General features: G+C 34.8%; 2 protein-coding genes and 1 long non-coding RNA gene across 3 annotated transcripts in view; 1 reads left to right on the top strand and 2 right to left on the bottom strand.

Moving 5' to 3' along the window:
- LOC134278778 (uncharacterized) overlaps window positions 1-11,380 on the bottom strand; it is a gene marked incomplete at its 3' end in the record, with an annotated part of 67,771 nt that extends 56,391 nt beyond the window's left edge. The window contains exon 1 of the mRNA XM_062761065.1: window positions 11,315-11,380. Within this exon, the coding sequence (XP_062617049.1) occupies window positions 11,315-11,359 (45 nt within the window). The remainder of the gene's footprint in view (window positions 1-11,314) is intronic.
- Window positions 11,381-12,678: 1,298 nt separating this feature from the next.
- LOC134278736 (uncharacterized) lies at window positions 12,679-15,406 on the bottom strand. The gene is made up of 3 exons (XR_009994511.1): window positions 15,301-15,406; window positions 14,430-14,494; window positions 12,679-12,711 (listed from the first exon to the last, which is right to left on the bottom strand). It is a non-coding gene; the product is annotated as an uncharacterized LOC134278736 (long non-coding RNA).
- Window positions 15,407-18,852: 3,446 nt separating this feature from the next.
- LOC134278766 (uncharacterized) lies at window positions 18,853-20,421 on the top strand. The gene has a single exon (XM_062761060.1). The coding sequence runs from the start codon at window positions 18,853-18,855 to the stop codon at window positions 20,419-20,421; it is 1,569 nt and encodes a 522-aa protein (XP_062617044.1).
- Window positions 20,422-22,048: the final 1,627 nt, after the last annotated feature.

Here is a 22,048-nt window from a genome sequence, read left to right as displayed (position 1 = left end):
CATAAAATTCACAATTTTGGTAGAAGCACTCTTGCTCATCTTAACTATGAAAGTAGTTTGTTTATTTAAGAGCCATTCTCTATAAGCACCAAAATTTGATGGAAAGCCATAGTCACGGATTTAAATAAATAAGCCATGTTTAATAATATTGAAATGGAGGCATTCTCAGGTAGTACAAAGTCATACAGGTTCAAATGGGGGCTCATAGGGGTAGTGCTGGACCACAATGGGGAAAGGTCAAATGAATGAATAGGAAAAAATTCATCTGAGCAGAAACAGCAAAGGCATTTGTTTTATAGAAGCATCATCAGGTAGTTGGTAATTTAAAATTCCAGACTCCAACCCCCATGTAAACTTTTCAATACTGAAATGATTTCTGTGTTATTTCCTAGCCAATGTGCTCAGTTGAGCGATGTGGCCCATTGGCCTCTTGTGAATGAAGTGTGTTGCTACTCAAAGAAACGACCTGTGTCAATGAATGTACAGGTGTGTGAAATATGAAAGCACTGGCACAGTCGTGGCTAAAGTTAAATGTGGGTCAGACTCCAAGGTCAAGGTGAAAAGGTGAAATAAAAGGTACAAACGAGAAGGCCTTACAAGAAACACACAAGTGAAATATTAAAGTCTTAGCACCAAAATATGGCCATGGTTAATGCTTTTCAAAAGTACATCAACATCCAAGATCAAAACGTCAATATTGTTTGTATGTTTGGGGGGGGGGGCCTTGTTGAATTGAATACAATTATGAAACATAAAGGTCCTAATAGTAACTGCTCAAAAGTTTTTCCCATGGTTAAAGTGGGTAAAATTCCAAGGTGAAGGTCAAAAGGTAAAAAAATATATTTTATAAATTCATATATCCATGCAAAGTACTTATCACAGTAACGTAACTGTATGAAACCCCAAGCACAAAATTTCAAGCGTTGTAGACGAGGTAAAAATTTGGTAAATTCCTCCGAAACTGGTCATACTCCAACGTCAATATATCAAATATTTTGGTACACAATGAAAGATCTTAAGGGAATACATAAATTATGTTGAATATGAAAGCCATAGCCTCAACAATATAAAAGTTATGGACAGTGTTAACGTTTTTGTGGACAAATAAACAGAATGGTTGAGAGGGCAAAAACTACATGTATATACCCATATTCTTTGATTTCTGGGGCATAAAACATGTAAAACACATAATAAACATACCCCGTAAAAACATTTTTACCAAAGAAAATTATTGAAAGCATTTCAATCTAATTTTGTCTTTCTGCTGTCAAATGAAAAATATGCTTTTTAGTCCATTGTCTAAACACTTGAAACAATGAAAGACTTGTTGCTAAGGAAATTTAAATTCAACATGGCTACTTCCATGGCAACTACTCAAATATTTTAGAAAAAAACTACGATTGATCCCTTTTCTCAATATTGTTTCATATGATAAATAGATGGGGTCTTGTTTGAATATCACAATGTTACGATGTATCACCCTCTGTCTGATCTTTAAAAGACCAGTATAATTACTAGAACTCACACTCATAGAACAATATTTACATTCGCCGTGTTTTCTAGTAAGCTTACTGTGAAATTGACTTGAAAAACATATTCGTGTATACTCATGCGTAGAAATATACACGGAGAAACATGCGTTAACGTGACATCACAATGAGACTGCAGCGACGTTAGTAAAATGCAATAATATAGGACAGCGAGAAATTCAAATATTGAGTATATTTTAGTTGCCTCCAAACAGGTAAAATGTAAATATAAGGAATGTTTTTCAGTTTAGTGAGAATTATTGGTGTGTGCATCACACAGACTTGCAAATAGGCATATTTTTCATGAAGCGCTAGCGCGCTTCATGAAATATGCCTACGTGACAAGTCTGTGTGATTCACACACCAATAACTCACACAAAACTAAAAAACATTCCTTAATTATACAGCGTATTATATTAAATGAAAGTTTGAAAGGTTTCCATGACAACTGTGCATATGCCAATGAACACATTAAAAATTTTTAATGAAATAATCAAATGAATTAATGTTGAGCTAATTGAGTTTTGTTCTTTTTTACATGAAAATTGAATTTGAAGATCATAATTATGTCTCTTTTTACAACAAAAGCACAATACATGGACATATATAGTTGCTATGACAACTACTAACACTTATTTAAAAAATCAAAATTCTGCACTAATATGCGATACATGTAGATTGATCCAAATTTTAGTTTTTCAAACAATTTTTAATCCAAAAAATATGTATAAACACAAGTAAATCTATCTTGAAATATTTCTGATGTTGCCATGGCAACATTTTTGAAAGTAAATTATTTTGGATTTAAGAAAAAACACACCTTTTAATTTTTTGTATGTTTTTCGTTTAGTTCAAATTCACATTATACTTGATTGAGATGAAAATCTGTCGCTGCATTTTTCTTTAATTTATGCTCAAAAATGTATAAAAAATGCATTTTTCAAAAAATGGTCAATTAAGCAAAACATTAAAAATTTAGTGATTAAATTAGATACAATGATGATAGACAAATTTAAATAATTTGCATCATTTTTGTTGCTTTCAGTCTTGTTCTTAAGCAGATATATTTATTTCATATTCAAATTTTTCGGTTGTTTAATTACTTTTGATTAAAAAATGTCAAAAACAGTGCTGTGAGAGGCGTCTAAGAGGCCATATTTGAGCCATGTATGGTTACCATGGTAACGGAACCCCCAATTAAATTTTTTTTGCTAAATTTCAAGAAAGAGTGTTGAATAAGTAATGAATATATAAAATTTGATCAAAATCGGTGACATCACCTTACCACCCATTATTGAGAAATTTTGGTTCATATAGAGAACACTACTAAGTCAGAAACGTACTGACATTCCCATTTTTTACTGACAAACTTAGAAAATTACTGATAATGTGCTGTCGTTACTGTAAAACTTAGACAATTACTGACCTTTTTACTGTCGGTACTGATAAACTTAGAAAAGTGCTGATAATCTTAGTCGGTGCTGAAAAACTTAGACAATTACTGACCCGTTTACTGTCCCTGCTGAAAAACTTAGACAAGTGCTGACATTTACTGATAATTACTGTCCCTATTGTTCTCGCTCTCCAGGAGGCTGCAGTGGTGTGGAATTGATTAAATCGATTTCTTTTTTCATATAATTTTTAACTATGTCCAGGTGATGTCTTTGAAAAAAAAGAAGCTTACTTGATCGATTTATAGAAAATTGATTTGTTAAAAATATTTTCAAGAGAAGGGATAAAATTTTAAAACCTTCAAAAAGATAAGCAATTAAAAAAAAATCTTCGCTTAGTAGTGAGATATGAAATTTTACAGAGGTCTTTTCCTTTTTATAATAAAACAGTGTTATTACATGACATGCATTTTATATTATTTTTTTTTAAATTAACATTAACTCCCTGGCTTTCTTTAATATTAATAAAAAGAATTAAACTGTTAGGCTAGATGTGTTTTATTCAATTTTAATTGGATTTATTTAAATAAGTTTGAATAATTTTAATAAACTCATAGCGCGCGGTGAGGCCGTGGGTGCCCTCTTTTGAGGAAAGGCGATTGTTAAAGATTTCAAATTATGTAAAAAAAAAATTATTATGTGGGGGGCGCCCACATTTGTTTTTGTGCAGTCAAACATACCCGAATCCAAGCAGAAGAAACCACTAGACAATTAAAAGACAGACGGGGGATTTAAATATTTTTTTTTTATTTATTGGGCAGGGGGAGGGGTGCCTGGATTGTTCATTGATCCTTCGACATTCATTGATTTAGTTACTGTCCGCATTATTCTTTTGGAATAATGTACATCTTTTAGCTGATTCTCGAATCTGGATTTTCTGAAACCCCACCTGAAAGTGTTATTCTAATTCAAATACATGTAAAACTATGACATTTTATATTATCATTATTTGTCTAATGCATACTCCTGAAACAAAACTTTGATAGAAATTAATATCAATGTTCTTCCCAACTAGAGTGTCGGTAGACTTTCGCATGGATATAGTTTCTTTTCAAGTAAAAATGAGGGGGGGGGGGGGGGGGGGCACGTGCGAACTAAATGTAGAACGATGAACATGTACTTATTTATTTTACTTAAGTAGAACACACAATTAATACTGTCGTTTTAAGTTTGTACTCATTTTTATCTGTTTAGGTAAAAAAAAAAAAAATTTAATTAAAGTAAACATAATAAATTAACTTAATAAATCGACATTTCATAGCTTTGTTCGGTATCGAAACCAGTATCATGATTTTACAGTAACACTGTGCTTTTTATTCGTCAAAAATTATTCAAGTCGTTTAGCTGGTATCCAGCCGAATTACATAATCATTCAACATACAATCGGAAACTTGGTGAAGCACCTGTGTGTAAAAGAAATTGCCTGAGGCGATCCGAGTGTGTATGGTAGCGGGTAAATAAGACAATAGGTGTCACTGCAGCATTATACAGAAGACCACTCGCTGGATTTCACTGGAAGTTAGTTACGCAACATTACGGCGACAGGTAGACTCTTCTTCAAGACAGTCTGAATTTGAGAAATTCAACACCAACACATACGTAATATGCAATCTACAAACCTTCAATCTCTTCTTAGAATAAATAAATATTTTTTTTAAAATACCGACGTAAGAAAAAATTAACGATTAATGAAAAAAGAAGATTGATGTAAAAAACAACCGGGGAAAGGCACAAATTATTTAAAGATGTAAGCAAAAATAAATATGAAAAGAGATACATTACATCCAAAGTTTTGTAAAAATTACTGGTTCCTAAATTTTTTTGTTAAGTCGTGTTAGTGTGTGTGTGGGACAGTGGAGTGAGGAACTTGTTTGATTATCAAATCACGTTAAAAATAGTTCATAGCATTTCCTCAACTTTTTATCAGCAATTAAGAATAATTAAAAATCAAACACAATTTATATCATATGCAGAATATTATGACAGTAAAAAAACAGCCGGAGTTTAAACATATTTTAAACTTTGCCTGGGTCGATATTGATTTTTTGGAGAGAGAGAGAGAGAGGAGGGAGACAAAGAGAGAGGTGAATTGTTACTCAACACGGAAGATAATGGGCACCTACAGTTAGCGAATAATCTTACTCGTATGAAAAGGAAAGATGTTAATGAAATATGAATCAAATAAATAATGATTACGGGTATAAATTGATCAAATGGACAAAGAAGTATGCATCATTCACAAAACTTGCACATTTTTATAAAATTCATATTCAAGTACCGGTGTACTAGATACTTTTTCATGTAACGTGTGTGAAGGGGGGGGGGGGGGGGGGGGGGGTTATACATGTATGCTAGAGGGTTCGGAATAAATATTTGTGAGCACTGGTTCGACGGACTAATAACTTCCAATTTCGCTACTTCGTAAAATAGTTTACTAGACAAGTCCGCCCTCTGCCTTTTCATTACGTTAACATCATAACACCCCCTACGCCTACCTATTTTAATGAGATGAAATTTAATTTCAGCACATAAAATTAAATTAATTCCAATTCACCGATAGCTACAGGAGGAAATTGGAAGTTATGAAACATGAAATATTTTTGTTAAAATTGAATCATGATTTAAAAATTCTTAAAAATTAAGTTCAAAAACTATATAGAGATCTAACCTCCTCGGCAATGTGAATAAACGGCGCACTTGTCAAGTATTTAAGTAACTTAAAGTGTCAATACTGTTTGTATCTTTAAAGGCAGAGATTTTTTACCGGGTGGTAAATTCCAGGTGAGGGAGGGGCTTATTTTGTACAGGTGTGAATGCCTTGGGGGGTAGCAGTCTACCTGTGGTCATCTGTCTCCTAATTCCTATACACAAGAAGTGATTTAATACACGGTGAAATACCCAGGTGTCAAACTTTACCTGTGTTTGGGATTTTGAGACAATTTTAAAATTAAAAGGAAAAGTTCTTTTTCAATTTAATTGATTTATTTTTGACTTTTTGAAAACATTCCTACCTATTTAAAATATTCTTATAATATCATACTATGAATTCAAATATTAAAACAAAGATTGTATAAGACGTTCTTGTATGTGTTAATTTAAATAAAACAACTTCTTTTTTGGTAACAACCAAATTAATCTTAATTCATTTATCCCCAGGATCCCATCTTGTAATTTTATGAAAAGAGAGCTGTGTGAACAACATTTCATGAACAACATTTCACAAAAAAAAATTTGCACTGTACTGTATAGGTCTATCCTTTGTCACCAAGAAACATGTTTGTTAATTCTCATTTGAATAAAAAAAAAAGGACATTGTAAGTGACCCATAATCAGAAACATTATTTTTTAATTTAATTATTTTACACTGAGCATCACTGAACTTTATCAAAAATATTTCCACTTTATCATTTATTTTAAAAATAATATCAAAATTTCATTCGAAAAAAAGTTTTTGCAATTAAATTTATTTTTTTTTTTTTGCTTTAAAAATATATATTATATTAATATCCTTCCAAATACAAAAGTTATATTTAATTCATATCTTATCAGTCTATAAAATTTCATAGTGATACAGTAATTCTGTATATCGTGTTCAGTAAACATCAAAGGATCAAAAGTTTATTAGAAGGTCACCATGAGTCTCAATGAAGGTGTACAGGGTATACACAGGCACCAGTAAGTAACTGTCAATCAAGTTCCAGCATCCAATGATGGACTTTCACGCACTTGATTGACAGGGCTACCCAGACCAGGTATTTTTGAAGGCGTTGCTTAAAATCTCTGCCTTTAAGAGAGAGAGAGAGGGAGGGAGAGAGAGAAGAAAAATATTGAAGAAAAATGGTGCTACTGCTAATATTAGTCTTACTGCTGACCTAGTAAATATAAATATTTTCCGTAAGATCACTATAATTGCTAGTACATGAATTTTTATTACTAGTCTTATAATTATTTATTAGTCTTGGACTTACAGATATTGAGTACTTATGAACCCTGTGTAATCGATCAACCAACCATTCATTTAGATATAATGTTTTAAGTGACAAAATTAACAAGGCATAGTACAAGTTTAGATATTGAACACTGCACTGTTCAATAGGGGAACTCCCGTATGAGCAAATGAAACCGGAAATCTTAAACAGGGGTATATAATTGTATCAGACAGTATATAGGGAACTTACACTGCTTCGCTAGTGAGTTAGCTTTTCTGGTGATGCGTTAGAGTCTCCCACTATTTCAGGCAAGTTAAGCAACGGCGAGCCTGTTTAACCTTTGGATGGGTGATCGCTTCACGTTACATTAATTATATGACTTGTACAGATATGTCCGAGAACATTAGGAAACTGAATAACCTATCAGTAATTATTCAATATTTAGAAGATTTCCTTTTTTAGCAAGAGACATCTGTCCTGTTTATGAAAAAAAAAATTGATAACAACTTTCCGATCGTGAAAACCGGGGGGGGGGGGGGGCTTTACATTAAAGTCAGATATCTCTCTGCAAAGAAGTAAATAGATGAAAATTAACTTGATGATTAATTAATTTTAATTCTTTAATTGAACAGGGATAAATATATTCAACACATAAATTTAAACTTGATTAACGCATTGTTAATTTCAATTCATATTCTGAATTATTTTACAGATAACAATAATATTTAAATTTAAAAAAATAATAACTGCCAGGGATTTTTTTTTCATCAACAAAAAAAAAAAAAAGACTGTTTTTAAATACAAAGTATTTACAGTCATTTTCACACCACTGCAGCCTCCCCGAAAGCGAGAACAATAGGGACAGTAATTATCAGCAAATGTCAGCGCTTGTCTAAGTTTTTCAGCAGGGACAGTAAACGGGTCAGTAATTGTCTAAGTTTTTCAGCACCGACTAAGATTGTCAGCACTTTTCTAAGTTTATCAGTACGGACAGTAAAAAGGTCAGTAATTGTCTAAGTTTTACAGTAACGACAGCACATTGTCAGTAATTTTCTAAGTTTGTCAGTAAAAAATGGGAATGTCATTACGTTTCTGACTTAGTAGTGGAATGGCTCTTAATATTCAGGAGCAGAGATTTTCCAAGAAACAATGCATTTTCACTATATACTTATTTAGCCCCACCCTAGCACTAGAACCCCTGACCCCAGGGCCATGGATTTCACAATTTTGGTAGAGGACTCAATGCTGATTACAATCATGCAAACAGTTTGACTGCTTGATGTCCAGGAGTAAAGAAGAAGATTTTCAAAGATTGCATTAATTTTAGTGGTTTTGGCCCCACCCCTCAGGCCCCACGGGGGCAGGGATCATGAAATTCACAATTTTTGTTCCCCTTCACCCATAGATGCTTTGTGCCAAATTTGGTTGAAATTGGTTGAGTAGTTGCAGAGAAGAAGCTGAAAATGTTCAAATGTTAATGCACGACGCACGACGAAAACAGATAGCAATAGGTCACCTGACTTTACTCAGGTGACCTAAAAAGTTGGTTTACAGTATACATGTAAAAGATTATACCTGCCTTATCTCATTTTCCATAATTAAAAGAATCTATGAAAGAAATTATTTCTTAGCATACTCTTCTGATTAATGACTGACTTACCTCCCCTTCCTGCCTCTCCTCGTGCCTGATGTCATGAACTATGAACTCACTCCCTGTAGACATAGGACTCTGTCTCTTTCTAACCATGGCTGACCGCACGCTGGTGACCTTTGACATTTGCTGCTGCAGCTCCCTCTGTAGGCGAGTGTTTTCACGCTGGTCTTCCTGTAGAGATTGGATCTGATCCTAAAATACAAAAATATTTTTTTTTTAATTTTCAACTTCATATGCCATTGACACACAGAAATAAAGGAAAACAGTGCCAGGGACAAATATTGAATTTTGAAAAAAAAACATATTTACCTATGTATGATAATTTCACAGTACATTGTGAAACTATCAAGATGCTGTAAGCATCTACTAAAATTGTGAATTTTAAAGCCCCAGGGTCATAGGTTCTTGTGTTAGGGGGGGGGGGAGGGGGGGCTCTATTGATTATATAGTGAAAATACATGAATTCTTTAACAAGAGGCCCACGGGCCTAATAGGTCACCTGAGCATTATGCAACAACTTTCCAGTTATTGAATTTGATTCATGTTTTAACTTAAGCCAGATGATATATATATGGCATTCACAATTTTGAAAGAGGCACCATTGATCATCATAACAGTACACTTAGCAGTTGCTTAGCTTGGTTACTGAATACCAATATGCAGGGTAGGGGAACAAAAATGTATTCCAACTAATCAGTAATATTCAGCAATAATCAGCAGTGCCCCTAATACTGTGACATAAACCCCTGACCCTAGGTCCACACATTGCACAAATTTTAAAAAGGCACTCTTAAAATTGCCTATCAAAAAATAAATAAATGTTTTACAAATACAAAGGAGCAGATTTCAAACAATTAATTCATTTTCAGTATATAAGTAGAGCCCCCCCCCCTCTGACCCAGGGTCCTTGAAATTCACAATTCTGCAAGATAAGGGCCCTTGCTCATCATAACTATATAGGTATTTCATCTGTTTCATACCCAGAGACAGAGAAGAAAAATTTCCAAGATTTAATGTATTTTCACTATATAATCAATAGAGCCCTGCCCTAACAACAGAACCCCTGACCCTGGGGCCATAAAATTCATAATTTTAGAAGAGGCATTCTTGCTCATCATAACTATGTACTTAGTTAGTTTATTTAATTCCTCGGAGCAGAGAAGAAGATTTTCAAACAATTCACATATTTTCAATATAAAATCAAACTAGCCCTGCCTTAACACCAGAACCCCTGACCCTGAGACCATAAAATTCACAATTTAGGTAAAAGCACTCTTGCTCATCATAACTATACACTTAGTTAGTTTATTTAATACCTAGGAGCAGAGAAGAAGATTTTCAAAGAATTCATGTATTTTTACTATATAATCTATAGAGTCCCCCCCCCCCTCCTCAACACCAGAATCCCTGACCCTTGGACCATAAAATTCAAAATTTTGCTTGAAGCAGTCTTGCTCATCATAACTATGCACTTAGTTAGTTTATTTAATACCTAGGAGCAGAGAATAAGATTTTCAAAGAATTCATGTATTTTCACTATATATAATCAATAGAGCCCCCCCCCCCCACACACACACACCAGAACTCTTGATCCTGGGGCCATAACATACACAATTTTGGTAAAAGCACTCTTGCTCAACATAACTATACACTTAGTTAGTTTATTTAATACCTAGGAGCAGAGAAGAAGATTTTCAAAGAATTCATGTATTTTTCGCTATATAATCAATAGAGCCCCCCCCCCCCCCCCCCTCAACACCAGAACCCTTGACCCTGGGGCCATAAAATTCACAATTTTGGTAAAAGCACTCTTGCTCATCATAACTATGTACTTTGTTAGTTTATTTAATAACCAGGAGCAGAGAAGAAGACTTTCAAAGAATTCATTATTTTCACTATATATAATCAATAGAGCCCCACCCTAACATCAGAACCCCTGACCCTGGGGCCATAAATTTCACAATTTTGGTAGAGGCACTCTTGCTCATCATAACATTGTACTTAGTTAGTTTATTTAATACCCAGGAGCAGAAAAGAAGATTTTCAAAGAAATAATGCATTTTCACTACATATTTATTTAGCCCCACCCTAGCACTAGAACCCCTGACCCCAGGGCCATGAATTTCATAATTTTGGTAGAGGATTCAATGCTGATTACAATCATGCAAACAGTTTGATTGCTTGATGTCCAGGAGTAAAGAAAAAGATTTTTAAAGATTGCATTAATTTTAGTGGATTTGGCCCCACCCCTCAGGCCCCAGGGAGGCAGGGATAATGAAATTCACAATTTTTGTTCCCCTTCACCCATAGATGCTTTGTGCCAAATTTGGTTGAAATTTGTGCAGTGGTTGCAGAGAAGAAGCTGAAAATGTTCAAATGTTAACACACGATGAACGACGGACGATCCACGACGACGGACGAAAACGGATAGCAATAGGTCACCTGAGTTTACTCAGGATACCTAAAAACAGACTGAAATCATACAGAAGACAAAAAGAAGCTGTGCCAACATGTTCAGTTAACGAGGCTGGGGTGTGGCAGCCATTTTTAGACCATTTCTATCTCCTTTAAAAGAAGAGCTCCATATAAAGATATAGAAAATGATCAGATTTTAAAAATAAAATTTTTGAAATATTTCTTTGCCAAATAAAAGTTGACAGCTTAATATACCATATTTTAAAAAATAATTTAATTCTGGTGGTTAATTTTTGGTTTATTTGTTGACCCCCTAGCCTCCTTAATTATACTCACGGGGAGACCAGGACCAACAAAAACAGGAAGCCTTTTCTCTGCCATGATGTCTGATGAGATTTCTAGTTCATACACATTTCAAAGACAGCTGAAAATGGCTGAAAGTATTAAATTTGAAGGTACACATGGATTAATTGGAATAAAAAAAAATATTTAAATACATTTACTAGCATTGACTTAATGGCCTGTTAAAACATTGTATTTACGAGTGAACAAGAAAATTAAATATGTCTCTTAAGATTTCAAATACTATTTAAGGAATGAAGCTTATTTCAACTTATGTTATCCGATATAACATAACTTGGGACAGTTTACGCTTTATAAACCGCGAAGCGGTTTATAAAAAAGCGTAAACTGCCCCAAGTTTTGTTATATCGGATAACATAAGTTGAAATAAGCTTCATTCCTTATAATTTAATTTCAGTGTAGACAATGAGATAATATTTCCTCCGGAAAAAGGTTTCAATTTGAGCATTATTTAAAAAATAACGTCAAGCGCAGTAATACGTTTTTGACGTAACTCATTGTGAAGTAGGCAAGTTATGTTATACAAAATATTATATGTTCCTTAGAATGATTCATAATAGGAAATTAAATTATTCACATAAAACAAATCATTTTTTGCATACTGTTGAAAAATTATCTTTTATTATTTTGTCTAAATAGACCTGGCTGTAATGTCATATTTATATAAAAATATAAATTATAGCCTACAATTGTTTTATGATCAGCAACGGACAATGCATCTGTGTGGCAAAGAGTCATAACTCTGTAAAACTTCATGGAACAGCTGTGGAATCGTGTAAACTGTTCCGAAAAAAAGATTAGTTTTTTATGGTCTTAATTATGTGATTTTATCTAAATGTCTGCACGTGAAGGAAATGAAAACACAAGGTTCAACACGATATCTTGATTATTACATGTGTAACCGACTATGTTACATATTTGTAAATATGTACCAGAAAATTCAAATCTGAAGTCCTTGTAAGAAGTCATTGATTGTGCATTTCTTTTTGCAGGTTGTACATGTAATTTAGACACGGCATGAAGATAGAATCGATTCCAAAGGGAATTTTGTGATGCGAAGTTAATATTTTTTAAGGAACAGAATCACGATTTTCCTTTTGTTTATTATATATTTTAAAACGAAAGTAGAAAATTTTTTAAAGATATTATACAATTGTACACTTTAGCGAGATTTTAAGTAATAACAACAATATCCTATACCTTTGTTGTAACTGATAATGTGTTACACTTACTGTGATTTTGAATTATTGCTTGTAGAGTCCATTCTTTATGGGAAATGCACATGAAAGTAACATCAAAAGGAGCTAAAAATAGACTGCATTCGACTGGCTAAAATTAATAAGGTCCTTCACGGTAACTGCGGACCTGCTCTCCGCACATGCGCATAAAGAATGCGGGTGGTTTCGCTCCGATTACCCGTTCGCGCCGGGTGGTTTCGCGCCCATCTCTTGTTCGCACCGAATGGATTCGCCCAAATTGGTTTCTACTGTATAATTAACTGAAGATACCGCTTATCGGATAGTCGTTTGATTAATATATATATAGATATAAATATATCAAGATATAATAAAGAAAAGGTATATGCTATGAAATGGGAAGTGTAATAACACATGAATAAAGAATAATCGTCATGCAGAAGAATCCTTGCTCTACATTATACCATAGGCACTCCCCATCTTAGCTGCAGATCTGTAGTGTTATGGATTTTTATATATTGTCTTTGTTATGGTCAAAGACAAAATATATAAAAAAAAAATAACGCTACAGATCTGCAGCTATCCCCATCTTAATTGTTAAAAAAAAAATCTACGGTTAACAGTTATAAACACCTTCAGAGAAAATCTATATGCCCGCTGTGATATTTGCAATTTTTAAATACCAAATATATTTATATTTTGTTACAGAGATATATGACTTTTATAGGCCCTATAGATACATATAACCAGACAAAAGCAATTTGAAAGCACAATTTGAGTGTATTTTGCTTTTACAGATTTCCTATGTTGTTGAGAATGCCTGTCGGGAAAATTTACACGCCTGGTTATTTTTTGAAAGCTATATTGATTAATATATTTATATAGTATTTAGTCGTCAACAGAAAAATAAATAAAAAATGAGAAAATATATTATCTAACGCATTGCTATTAATCTTAACTTATAAGTTTGCAGTTATATTCAAAGTCAAGAGATCATTACTCTTACTTGACAAGACCTTTCCTCTGTAAGAAGATTTGGACTATTATTTTTATAGATGATGTAATTAATGTTTTTAGGTAAAAAAAAATAATTGATTTCATTTTCGTTTTTAAATTTACTTGTACTGGTAAGTAAATGTAAAGAAAAACACAATGATAAAGTGAATGATTTAATATTAACATAGACGTAAGATTGATTGTTGGTTGGTTGGGGGTGGGGGTGTTAAATTAAGTTACTTTTTCTGCGTCCAAATATTCTCTAAGCCTTAAAGTAATTTATCTACTAATATATATTTACATAAGAAATTAGGAAAATAACACGACAGGTACATACATTTTCTCAGCAGGCGTATTCTACGACATATACTTTAAACTGTAAAATGGATAAAAATTGAAAAAAAAGTCTTTGAAAATTGTTTTAATTTGTAAAACATACATATCTATAGTCTTCAACTTAATATATCTAACAAAATACAAATTAATTCCATATTCAACACAGGGATCTGTAATTACTAAACAGATATATACGGTAGTCCGATTTTGCTATTGTCCGACTTCGGTATGGTCCGAGTTTGTTATAGTCCGTCATTGTTATGGTCCCACTTATCTGTCAGCGAAATACATGTATTTACTTTGACATTCAGTCTGTCTGAATTATTCCAAAGTTAAAATAAAGTAATAATTTGGCAAAAAGTGGCCTCACTTTAATTATTAATACAAAATGGGATAATTATCCAACACACGACATTAACGCTTGGGGTCAATTAATTACAAGGTACTAAGTTATATAATTACAGGTAATCGGGGGGAAGCCATACTGTATGCTACCCATATCTTACCTGTAGATAAATGGGGCGAAACCACTCAGCGCGAACACGTTATCGGCGCGAAACCACCCTACACCCGCATAAACAATTCCGCACGGCAAAGTTTCATTTTAACGAAAACGCTTCTTTCACTTTACTCAACACATTGGCGTCGGAAGCAAATTGAAAGTGGGGGGGGGGGGGCTAAGTGTCAGAAAAAAAAATTGTACCTCCAAAAAAACCTGACCAGCAAAAAAAAAAAAAAAAAAAAAAAGGAAATGTCTTTTTCCCAAACACGAAAATCCTAAATCCTAGTTAGAATAATCTAACTGTGTGTCGGTACAAGCCCTCACCACAGTTAGAATACCACCCATATCCTCGTAATGTAGCAAAAAATTGCAGAATCGCACCGAAACGATTTTGAAGGATACAAACGGATTTGCACTGAAAATAACTTGCAAATTAATCATAACAAACATTTTTGAGATTGCTTATGCCTTTTATCCCAAAAAATAATCCATATAAATACGAAAATCCAATGGTCATTTTCTCAACGTTTTTCTCTCGATTCAAATTACCTCCATGTTTACATTCGGAACTCTCTAGATTGTTCCTAGTAAATGCACTATGCGAGTTATTGCCCGTGTTTCTTTCTGCTACATTACGAATACACGGAACGAATTCTATCGTTAAACCGGGTCCGTAGGACAATATCATTTTAACGATAGAACATTCTATCTACCTAAATCCTATTTCGTGGGGGGGGGGGGGGGGGGGGGGCAAAGTTCGAACTCCAGTACCAAAAATTTTCTTCCAAACACTATCACTTTTCCCAATTTTAACCTATACTAAGACGTATCTGTGTTGTTCAATGTCTATACTAAGTATATATTGGGAAAAAAGTCGGGGGGGGGGGGGGGGGGCTAAGCCCCCCCTAGCCCCCCCCCCCGGTTCCGACGCCTATGTAACACGTTTAATTCACGAATGGTGCGTAGTTGCAGTGTGTACATGTGTACTAATCGAGACAATGCAAGAGGAAAAGAGAAGGGGATAAGTTTTTTCAGGTGAATTGAAGGATATTTGCTTAATTTTAATCCAAAATTCATATCAGAAGCGTAGCCATATCAAAAGAGGGCTTCATCAGCTGCATGTTAAATGATCGTACAATCGATATAACTGTATAAATCTATCTCGGAGGATGTTTTTTATTGTTGTCAAACAATTTTAAATGACATCATACAATGCATATTCTATGTAAACAGTCTAGACGAACTCCAAAAACGGGGCCGATGATATATACATGACCGTCGTGCACTCTACATGGAAAGTCTATTTACATGACCGTCGTGCAAATAGCTATTGCAAAGTAATGAGATATATACACGACCGTCGTGCACAGATATTAAGTAAAATCTATTTACACGACCGTCTTGCATATAGCAATTGCATATTACCCGAGGTATGTACACGACCACATTTATCGTCGTGTACCCTAAATTCGTCCGTACCCTAAATTTGTCCCCAAACTTCTCGAGACCAGCACGTTTCGAACTTCATATCGAAGACGTCATTATTAAATGTTTTGACTAGTGAACACAATGATGCAACTTTTTCAGCAATTATTTTTCAGAATTTGCAGTTTAGTATTAAGGCCTATCAGAGACATTTTATCACCAGCTTTTAGTTTTTTAGTTGTAGCCGCTTTGTTTTGATTGTGTGGTCAACCAGTGTACTGTCCTTGTCTTATATATGTGTGCATAAACTATTTTACATACCGTGAACCCGAGCTTTTAGTATAGTACTGCCAGCTAGTTTTTAATTAGTGTATGAACTCTTTTAATCCTGAGAAAATCAGCATGGCACATGATCTCGATATCAGAGGGCCCATCGACGATAACCAAGTAAGGCAAAGCCAGAGGGTTATGGATAGGAGACAAACACCAGCGAATCTCGCTACTGAAGTGACGCAACAAACTGAAGAACGCAAGAAATACAAACTGAACCAAAAAATGAACATAGAGAGGAAGATACGCTCATGTGATCTCCCTGCTAAGATAGCATATGTTGACAAAGGAGGTAACCACATATTTGAAATGCAGCCCAACACCTACAGCATTTTCACTGAAAAGATAACTCAATACTACAAACAGATGTCAAACGACACTACATACCCATATTCTGTAAAAGTCGCTTCCAGAGAAGAACATACTAATACTAAAGTAGAGACGAAAATCCAAGTCAGTAGCCACTCCTCAGGAAGAGGAAGAAAGACCCTACAGTATTGCATCATGCTGTATTTAACTAAGTCAAAGATCATGATTAATGGCAAAAATAGCCTCCTCTATTTTAATGATCATAGAGTTATAACTGCAGTGTAAGGAATGATCCACTTTATCACAGCTCCAACAAAGACATCAGACTACAGTTGGAACTAGAACTCCAGGCAATACAAGAGCACCAGCTATCTATTACGGGGCAAAACCATCAAGCTGAAATCAACCAGACAAACAGTTCTGCTACCATTCCAAACCACAAACTAGTAGATACACGTACAACCACTTCCATAAAAACTGCTCATAATCAATCCAACCAAGAAGGCAATACTAGGCAAGATGCAACAGATCTAACAGACACAACTCCAAAAGCCTTTCTGCAAATCACGAAAGCTGGGAACCAGAGAGTCGAATTTTCTTGTCCTAATAGTATAATGCCAATCACAACAGGAGCGGACCAAACTCTGTCAACATGCCACATATGCGACAGACCTGCGGACGGACCAGTTATCGAGTGTACAAAATGCCTCAACTGGATCCACTACTATTGTGATGAAATGCCTATCAGTCTCTATAATAGGCACAGGGACAATAATCAACTTGAATACCACTGTAATAGCTGTCAAACAACTGATGATATTTTTGAGCTATCTGCACTAGGTATGAGGGGAGACGAAGCTGAAGATTGCATTGATGACAGAACCTATAATATGGAAACACAGACAAGTCCTAACAAGACTGCACACGAGTACTCACTTGATGAGGAGACTGGTGTCTAGACTACCACGGATGGACAAACACCCATACAAAGGCCATATAGAGACCAAACCTCAACCCCAAAGCCTAACATAGAAAGAGATACTAACGGTGAAACAGGAGTCAAGACAACATTACCCGAATGGTCAAATCCAACAGCAACTGTCACCACCTCAGAAGTTATGACAGTCACTCACCAAGACAATAAGGCACCCAACAAGACAGCAGCTATGAAAACCAAAAAAGACAGTGAGAGGAAAACTGTTAATCCTCCCAAGGCACCTAAATCCAAAAAGGCCTTCCAACTTGAAGATATAGAAAAAACAATTAGCAGCATGTAAGGCTGAAGTAATAAGACTGGAAACTGTGGTACAGGAAAAAGATAAACAAATACTCACACTCAAAAGACATCAGCTTCTAAGTCAACAGCAAATTCCCAACACTCCACCCCAACTTATTGACATGGAAGGAATGAAGCTAATGATTCAGAGAAACCAAGTCATGATGGAAACAGTTCTCCTTAAAATAGACCACAATAATTTAAAGCTTGACTTAATGGCACCAGCTGACAAGAAAAGCACAATTGTAGAGTCCATAAATAAGGAAGTGGAATGCACTGCAGTAACCAACCAAACTCACAATTTGAAGGATCAATATACATGTATGAATGAGAGTAGAGACAATGATAAATCCTTATATGTGGCTAATGTGGAGGACCTACAACCAAAACTGAATACCCAGTCACGTACTAAGACAAGGGGACACAACACAGCAATCTCACAGGCGCCATCAAATGAGATTAACACTAGACTAGAAACACAACAGAAGCCAAAAATGGAACCTAGCTTAGAATTAAATGAAGTTGAGGTTTTTTCTCCAAGACAGATTAGCACACCAAGTGAAATTACAACTACATACAGGCACAAGGAAAAGATTAGTACTCCACTTACTACTATTATCTCGAACACTGACAAAAGTATGGAACTGAAAACTCCATCAAACCACAATGAGAACACAGGAAACTGTAACCCACAACTTGACCAAGATAACAGTGAGATGGGAAGCCAAAGGAATGGTTATAACTCAAACCCTGATTACGAGCCTAATATTACACCTAAAGCCAGGATGGAAAGTAGCGTCAGCAAAGGTCAAGAAGCAAGGCCTATCACCATCCTAAATCAGACTTATACTAACTCAAATCGCCTAACAACACATCGCAATGATGAAAGGGAGCATAACAGACCAACTAGCCCTACCAGACCAGATTAAACAATAGATAACCCAAAAACCCAAGGAAACAGTCAGTCTTTTTTAGGGCATGGCCGAGCCTCCACCCTAGTACACATACTAGCAAACCATCTGACCGGTCGCCCACTATACCAACTATACCAACAAAAGTGGCACCCAACTGTAAGGACAAAAGTAGTACAAGAACACCATACCAAAAAATAGATCCAAACCAACACTGTGAAAAGAGGGAAATGAAAATTGGAACCTTAAATGTACAGAACATCAAAGGCAACTCAGTCTACATCAACGAGATACTGAAAGAAATAGACATTTTGCTAATCCAAGAGCACTGGATGTTCAAGTTTGAAGAGAGGGAAATAGGAAACATACTGCATGACCATGATTTTTATGCTAGGTATGTTGATGAAGATACACCCATTAGCCAAAAAGAACGAATCAGAGGATATGGAGGCGTAGCTACTATCTGGCCAAAGAACATCCCGAGCCACATTAAACCACTCCTTGAAGGTAACAACCACATTGCTATTATCGAGTTGTATGCAAAGCCAAGACCACTCTGCATAATCAATGTCTATATGCCATGTAGAGGTGGAAAACATACAAGTGCAGAATACAGAGACTCCTTAGATGTAGTTAGAGAAGCTATAACAAAATACAGGAGAACCTACACTATCCTATTGGGCGGTGACCTAAACGCTTCTTTACATAGACCAAACCCTAATAATTTGGACAATCTACTGAGGGAATTCTGCAACGAACTCAGCATCATCACTCCCGAGTATTACCCTGAAGAACCAACTTTCTTTCACCATGATAACAAAAGCACGTCACAGATTGACTACCTTCTCAAGCTACAAGACCAAAATGACGATGGTATACAGCAGGTCAGTATACGAGGTCAGCAAAGTACCAACACATCCGATCATGTCCTTACCACTGGGAAAATGTACATAAAACCACACAAGAAGGCAAAGACCGAACCACCTACAACAACTGAATACCATAAACCAAAGTGGATTAAATGTGATGATTCCAGATACCAATCCTCTATTGATGAATATTTAAACGAAGAACCCAAATGCCAGAATGACAACACCAATATTCAGCTAATATTGGATATTGTACACCTCAGCAATACTCTACACACTGCGGCTGAAACTGCAATTCCAAAGCATAAAGCCAACGGTAAGAGAACTCAAAAGAAGAAAGGACGAACACCCTGGAATGAAAATATTGGACAAGCTTCTAGGATAGCCAAGAAAGCACACTATGACTGGGTTATGGAAGGATCTCCAAAAGGACAAAACTGTATGCTATTCAACAACATGAAGGCAACAAAGAAAACGCTGAGACAGAAACAGCGACAAGCCCAAGCTCGCATACGTGAAAAGAAGTACAGCGATATAATAAAATCCGCAGATCTCAACCAAAAACTGTTTTTCAAGTTGGTACGAGAACAACGTACCTCACACTGCGCAGAAACTGACACCTTATACCTAGACGGACACGAACTACAAGGAGATGAACTAATTTTAAAAGGCTGGAACACACACTTCAATAGCCTTGGAACTCCTGATGCCAACCAGGTAAATGAAGAAGAATGTTTACTCATCAAAGAAATCCTGGAAGACCCTGAAAAGAGAAGTGAGATCCCAGATATCACACAAATGCAAGTGGAGAATGCCATCAGTAAACTTGCTAACAACAAAGCACCTGACCATCTAGGGCTTACAGCTGAACACTTAAAAAAGGGTGGAGCTACTATAGTAAATTCTAATGAATTTTTAAATAGATTTTAATCAAATAGGTTTCACATAAAGACTATCTATCGGATTTTGTTTGCTATTTATTATAAACTCTTTAGACGGAACTTTCTATAAATATAATGGATTTATAGATAAAAGTGTTATTTTATTAAATGTAATGTATATAAGGTTTTCAATTAGTATAAACTTAGTTCAACATGTTCAAGGATAAAAAATAATATGAGTGTATCCAAACATGCCAACATGAAATGTACTTTTAAAGAGAGTTATACATGTACATTGAGATGTATAAATTAATTGATTTTTTTTCTAATAACAATATGAAACTTTTGGTAACGATTTTCTCAATTATAAATCTTAAATTCATATCTGTAAGTAATTTAATGAAAAAAAAATCTTTTTTAATAAAAAAAAATAATTTCTAGTAAAATATATTTGCCCGACTTCATAAAAGCCGACACAGAAAGGGTTTTTAATGAGATGACCGATCCATTTGCTTCTAACAGTATCAAATAAAATGATTTATTTGAGAAAACATATTTTTAGCTCACCTGATTTACAAGCTTCATGGGCTTTTTGTTTATTTTACAGTACAGTGAAACCTGTCTAATTCGACATGCAGTGGAAGACAAATTTTGTGTCGGAATAGACAATGTGTCGGATTGATCAGTGTTACAAAACATGGAAAATAGTAAAATTGGTAAGAAAATCAACGTCGAAATACACAGTGTGTCGGATTGATCAGTGTTACAAAACATGGAAAATAGTAAAATTGGTAGGAAAATCAACGTCGAAATACACAGTGTGTCGGATTGATCAGTGTTGCAAAACAGGGAAAATAGTGAAATGGGGAAGATATTTAACGTCGGAATTCAAAGTATGTCGGATTATTCAGGCGTGGGATTAGACAGATTGCACTGTATTTCTATCAATTCTATCAATCAGTTTTATCCATGGGACCGTCAATCTTGTAGATTGTTAACACTGAACTGGTTAGTGAAGAACTGATGTTCCTTTTATCATGATATACATACGATGAGTGAGAGTAAGACGTAATCTTTCAGATATTAATAAGCTCATATGAAATAATTTAAATTAAGTTGTAACACGCCATTTTACTGGATAAAAGACTGTATCCAATTTGTGTAACCTGCCTACGTCTCAATGAGTTATGTCTATAAACATTATATAACTCCGCTTGAAGTTATTTCTAAGATTATTGTGCTTTGAAGCCTTTTTCAGGTGGAAAAATGTCTCATTGTCTTCGCGGTTTTTAAGGCGTAAAATGCCCAATATTATGCTTTATCGTATAACAGAAGTTGAAATAAGCTTCATTTTTCAAAAGAAATGATTCTGTGACATTTATAAACATGCCATCAATGAAAATCATTATCAAAATTTGTTTTTTTTCAATTTGCCTCTCATGGGAGAACTTAGGACATATAATTTATGGTGGGGGGGGGGGTCACAGGCGCTTGATGTCATCATTTCGTAAGTTCTATTGTCAATACAATTGTGTTGACAGCACAAAAATATTATTGAGTCAAATGTTTTTTCATACTAAGTTGTAGATCATTATTTACTTTCTAAATTGTTTAAGCGTATTTTTACTTTTTCCAATCAAGACAATGATAACAAGAGGGAAATGACAGGTCAGCAG

Source organism: Saccostrea cucullata, unplaced genomic scaffold (genome assembly GCF_032062105.1).
Source record: "Saccostrea cucullata isolate Sc308-1 unplaced genomic scaffold, CSIRO_AGI_Scuc_v1 ctg949, whole genome shotgun sequence".
NCBI classification, from domain to species: Eukaryota; Metazoa; Mollusca; class Bivalvia; order Ostreida; family Ostreidae; genus Saccostrea; species Saccostrea cuccullata.
This window is presented reverse-complemented; position numbering and strand designations above follow the sequence as displayed.

Bases quoted from the DNA above. Each gene is read 5' to 3' on its own strand.
- LOC134278766 (XM_062761060.1), top strand. From the start codon at position 18,853: ATGAAAATTGGAACCTTAAATGTACAGAACATCAAAGGCAACTCAGTC.